This window comes from Pyxicephalus adspersus, chromosome 3 (genome assembly GCF_032062135.1).
Source record: "Pyxicephalus adspersus chromosome 3, UCB_Pads_2.0, whole genome shotgun sequence".
NCBI classification, from domain to species: Eukaryota; Metazoa; Chordata; class Amphibia; order Anura; family Pyxicephalidae; genus Pyxicephalus; species Pyxicephalus adspersus.
In genome coordinates, this window is record NC_092860.1 from 155822296 (window position 1) to 155828030 (window position 5735).

The window sequence follows — 5735 nt, forward strand, 5'->3', positions numbered from 1 at the left end:
ATGCAGTTCTTTGGTTACACCTGCAACACAAAACAACACGATGGAGGAATGACGACGCATCGAATGACGCAGCATGAATGCACTCACCAATTTACTGGTTTTCGGGGGATCTGTTGACTCTGCAAGAAAACAAAACAAAACTCATAAATAAACCTCCCAGAAAATGACTAAGCTATACCTAAAGCTTTGACTAGAGTAAGAGTTGGGTAAGCACACTTATCTCTCAATCCCCTACATATCGCTCTGGCCTTATATAATCCACCTCCCCATTCCACAGATTCATACTTCCATTTCATACACCCCCTTACATTCACTAGCTTTGTCTTTTCTGCCATTACAGTACAGCCCCACATAAGTCTATAGGGTTCTAATCTGAGGCATTAGAGGATGGTATTATTATTAATATTAATAAACAGGAAAATAGGGGTTGCAAATGACTGACAGATACAGACAATGACACAGGAGGAGGAGAGGACCCTGCCCCAAGAGCTTACAATCTAGGAGGAGGGGAAGTACCACACAATAGGAGGGGAGATATGGAGTGTTGGGTGAGTAGTGAGGGTTTAAGGACAAAAGAATATGGGTAGGTGAGGTTGAAACATTGGGTTTTGAAGGCTCTTTTTAATTAGCCGAAAATAAGAGGAGGAAGAGCATTGCAGAGAGTTGGGGCAGCTCTAGAAAAGTCTTGGAGCCATGCGCGTGATGGGGTTATGAGCAAGGAAGTCATTAGTAGGTCATTGGAGGAGAAAAAAGGGGGTAGGGTTATATCAGGGCAGAAAGGTAATTGGGACAAGAACTGTGGAGGTATTTGTGTATCAGGTACGTAGGTGGGACAAGAACTGTAGAGGGATTTGAAGGCAAAGCACAGGAGATGAATTTGATTCTAAGGTGAAATGGAAGCCAATGAGGAGAATTACAAAGATAGGCAGCAGAAGGGGAGTGGTGGATGGGCTGTGTATCAGGTAGGTAGGTGAATATGTAGGTGGGAAGGATGGATAAGTCTGGCTGCAGCATTCATAATATTGTAGAGGTAGATGAACCCCAATAAAGTCTATATTTCTATTGACTTCTATGAGGCGAATCTTCCACAGCAGCAAAAGTCGGTGGAGCAATGCCTGATCCCAGCAAATATTTGTAGTGTTTTCTATTTTCAATTTGGCGAATAGTAACACAGGCGGATCTTTGTGAAGTTGGTGACCTGCTAAATGTGGGGATCCTGCTGAAAAAAAATTGATTTGAATAGTAAGCTCTTTTGGGAGGTCCTTTCCTCCTCCTGTGTCACTGTTTGCCATTTGCAACCCCTACCTAATGTACAGTGCTGCGTAATATGTGAGCATATTGTTAGGAGAACATAAAAATATTATTCATGTAAAAATAATACAATTTTCTTGGGATAACAGGAGATTCACCCTCTGATAAATGACTTTTTATGTGTATGATAAGCAAGGTCACCTCCTACTCCGGCTCACCTCCATGACACAAATGCGTTCTGTAATGACATTGGAAAGAATCACTGAATGCAGCAGGGCCAGAGGCGAGGAGCACTCACATAAGTGTTGGTTTATGAAGAAACTTCAGATGTCTCTAACTCATCAATGGAGTGGTGTTTCATGGGTGAAGTACGGGTTACAGGGATATTGATTAATAAGAGGTATTAGGAGTTGCACCCATCATAGGCCGAGATGTCAAGTTTGTGTGGATTAACTACTTGGCCAAATAAATTGAAATTCTATTTAAGATATCCTAACGGGTAGCCGAGGTCTTACCTCTCTTCAGAACCTTTGTGGACGTTGGTTCTGGGGTTTCTGGTGACGTAGTGTCAGCTCCATCCTCCACCACCTGGATCTGTAAAAGCAGAACACAAGAATTGGGTCATTGTCTCCACTCCTATGTGTAAATGAAGCATTGATGATTCTATTCAACTAATCCACTCGTTAGTAAATATTTTATAGAACTGCATGGCGGCTAAGCCGTTACCTCTCTTCCCTAGAAGAATTGGGTACTGTATGAGAATCTCAATAGAGATATTATTATTACTATTATTATTACTAATAATAATAAACAGGATTTATATAGCTCCAACATTTTACACAGCGATGTACAATAAATATTATCTGTATGCAATGTATAATTCCTCATATCTGAAAACCAGGTCAGTCCAGGTGAGGAGCCGGTACAAAGGTGCAAAGACTGAAGCTGGAGGGCAGATAAGATCCAAGTATAGATTGTCATTATGTCCAGCCCTGGCGTCATCCTAACACATAATATGCTCATTAGGAGACATCCGCTCTTCTGCGTTCAATGTTCTACATTCCTAATAACCTGTACGTCCCCCACTGATATGTGATATTTGTATAGGATAGGATCCTGCAGCATATTAATACAAAGCTCACACTGTCATCCTGGTACATTCACAATAATGAGGTCAGGGTGACTGCCCCAGACACAATAGACAAATATCAGAGAGGGATATTTACACTTCTGTGCTGTGTTCTCACCGCATTACCATTCACTGAACACTCCGTCCAACAAACTATTTGATCAGGAGGCGTCTCCCGGTTCCCCAAGCACATCCCAACCCAAGTAAATATTTGGCTGTAATAAAATTCATACAGGGCGTCCATTTTTAGAATCAAATGGTGTAAAGCAGATCGCAGTCAGCGGACAATCACATGCGTCCCCCAGCTATGTCTGATGGAAATCACCGAGCTATCTGAGCACCTTCTGTAATATATTCTTATACAAGCATGAAACCGATGGAATCCTTCACACAGCCCTCTATCCTGACATGTCTTCTGTACTAAATAAAAATATCCCCTAGATTGTAAGCTCTTCTGAGCACCTTCTGTAATATATTCTTATACAAGCATGAAACCGATGGAATCCTTCACACAGCCCTCTATCCTGACGTGTCTTCTGTACTAAATAAAAATATCTTCTAGATTGTAAGCCCTTCTGAGCAGGGTCCTCTCCTCCTCCTGTGTCACTGTCTGTATCTGTTTGTCATCTGCAACTCCTATTTAATGAACAGCGCTGTGGAATATGTTGGCGCTATATAAATACAGTTTATATTAATAATAATCCCTTCTGCTCACAAAGTTTATAATGAGATTCAGCCAAAGGGTCAGCAACTGTTTGTCCCTTAAAGCAGATCCAAACCTGTATTACTCACTTGTCTCTGTTCCCTCACAAGGTGGCGCTATCTCCTTCCTTTCTCTCTTCCTTTACACAACATCTGATCATCCTGATTGGTCGGGATGAAGATTTATTCCCCACATGTGCAGGGGAAGTCTGGATTGCCGGGTAAACTGCCAACCAATGCTGACACTGCACAGCTCAACTTTTTTTTTTTTTTTTGCCAGATACTCAGAGCGGCCAGGCAGGGCAGGAAGTTATTATTATGAAAAAGTATTTATATAGCGCCAACATATTCCGCAGCGCTGTACAAAGTCCAAAGTCGTGTGACTAGCTGTCCCTCAAAGGAGCTCACAATATAATGTCCCTACCTCAGTGATATGTTTTTAATACAGTCTAAGATCAATTTTGGGGGGAAGCCAATTCACCTAACTGCATGTTTTTGGAATGTGAGAGGAAACCCACACAGACACGGGGAGAACCTGCAAACTCCATGCAGATATTGTCCTGGCTGAGGTTCAAACCTGGGCCCTGGAGCTGCAAAGGTCAGAGTGCTAACCACTGAGCCACCTTGCTGGTTATTTGCAGAAGTGACATCGCCTGACTCTTCCTGCAATACTGACCCGCCTGATCGTAAAGTCCTGAAAGCAGAACTGCTCTGTTTGTATTCTTTTCTTGTGAGAGAGAAAGGATTCTTCTTCTACACAGATCTAGGCATGAGGTGGAGATAAACATGAAAAACATGGAAGGGAGCAGAGATCACCAGTGGGGGACACTGCTCTGTCAGTCAAGTTAAAGTTCGTAGAGTCTCCCCATTGATTGGCTCAGCCTGTTCCTCCATTTTAGTAAAGGAGGCAGTTAGGTGGCGAGAGACATTCTCCAGTCCCTTTTCAGTGAAAGAAGTGGCACGCGCCTACCCCCAGCTATCCCCTACTTAAAGCAGAACTGAAGCCACGCTACTCTAGCCACATCCTATCGCAGGGCGCCGCCATCTTTCTTTTATCCTAGAGACGATCTTACTCTGTCTTGATTGGCTTTGCTGGGAAAGTACATTCATCCTCGGCACAATCAGGAAGCCGGGATTGATGGGTTTTCCTGGCAACTAATACGCAAGCACACCTCAGCTTTTTCACCAGCACGACCAGGCAGGTAAGTCGGGTTATTGCAGAAGGGACATCATCCCTCCGTTTCCGCAATAATCACCTGCCTGATCCTTTATGTTATAAAGTGGGGCTTTAGTTACTCTTCAAGCTATGTGCACACGCCGGATAGGATTAACGGTCGCACTCGTTGAAACGCTGCTGCCATTCAAAGTTTTTGTTATATTTGGAAATAAAGTGGAAAGTGAAGAATAAAGAAAACCTAATAAGAAGTAATATAGTCACCACATCTCAGGACAGGGAAGCTGAAATAAATGTATTTTGCTCCTAGATTTAGATACATTTTAAGCCTGAGATGTACGCATTAGGCCGACCGTGACTGGTTCTCTTTACACGTGGTCACCAGCTGCTTGGAGTGTTTCATTCTATTTATGAAAGGTAGCAAAGGTGTTCCAGCATCACCTGATTACAGGTAGAATGAGGTGTGGGTGATGCACTACAAACCTGGCTACTCAGGGATAAGCAATGCTTGCTGTGTGAATCTCATAGTTTCAATGTGGACCGAATTGCCCCTTACTATTCACATGGCTCTGGATAGAACTGCAACCTTTACGACAGCAGCGGCAATTATTCGGGGACTCGGAAGCCCTTCATCAGGGTGTAGAAAGAGCTTCCTATAAGCAGCCCCACAACCTTTCAGAAACAACAGGCGGTTGCGGAGGTCATAAAGATTCTTTACATAACCCCTATGGACATAGTTGGTCCAGAGGAAGGCAAAAAAAAAACCCTGGTAGAATTTGCTCCAACAGGGAAAAAAAATTCCTTCCTGATTCCATGAGGCAATCAGATGTTCCCTGGATCAGCAGTCACTGCCATCTTTAAATCTCTAATCTCCAGTTATATTCTGTGCTTCTAGAAATCATCCAGCTTATTACTAAAGCAATCTATAGTAGTTGCTGAAACTACTTCCTGAGGGAGCTGATTCCACATTGTCACAGACCTTACAGTGAAGAATCCCTTCATTATCCAGAGATTAAACTTAAATAATTGGGAAGAGAGTTTTCTATATGGACCATATATATATTTATACAAGGTGATCATATCCCCCTTATACGTGTCTTCTCAAGGGAGAATAGATTTTCTTGCATTTATTATCCAGAGCGCCGATAGTTAACATGTTGTGAATAAAATGATCCGGATTTATTAAAGCTCTGCAAGACTAGACAAGATGGACTATCATAGGAGAACCTGTGTGACTCAGTGAACCTGGAATGGATTTCTTACAACCTATTTACTATTAGCAGGCATATGTTTTTGATCCTGGACCAGATCCATTCCAGGTTCCCCAGTCTGTATTTCCAGTCACTCTGTGCAGTATGGATAAGCAGTACAGCAGTTTCAGCCTCTTACCTGTGACTGGCGTACAAATATGCCGTGATTCTCCTCGCAGGTGAAGTACTTCCTGCCCTGCACCGTGCCGTCGTTCTTGCCTTTAGCTTC

The 5735-nt window shown here is 42.9% G+C and overlaps 1 protein-coding gene across 2 annotated transcripts in view; it reads right to left on the minus strand.

The window, feature by feature from the left end:
- Window positions 1–5735, minus strand: part of DCTN1 (dynactin subunit 1) — a gene marked incomplete at its 5' end in the record, with an annotated part of 37815 nt that extends 32080 nt beyond the window's left edge. For both annotated transcript variants that reach the window (XM_072406742.1, XM_072406741.1), the window contains 3 exon segments: window positions 88–119; window positions 1767–1845; window positions 5646–5735. In XM_072406742.1, the coding sequence (XP_072262843.1) occupies window positions 88–119; window positions 1767–1845; window positions 5646–5735 (201 nt within the window).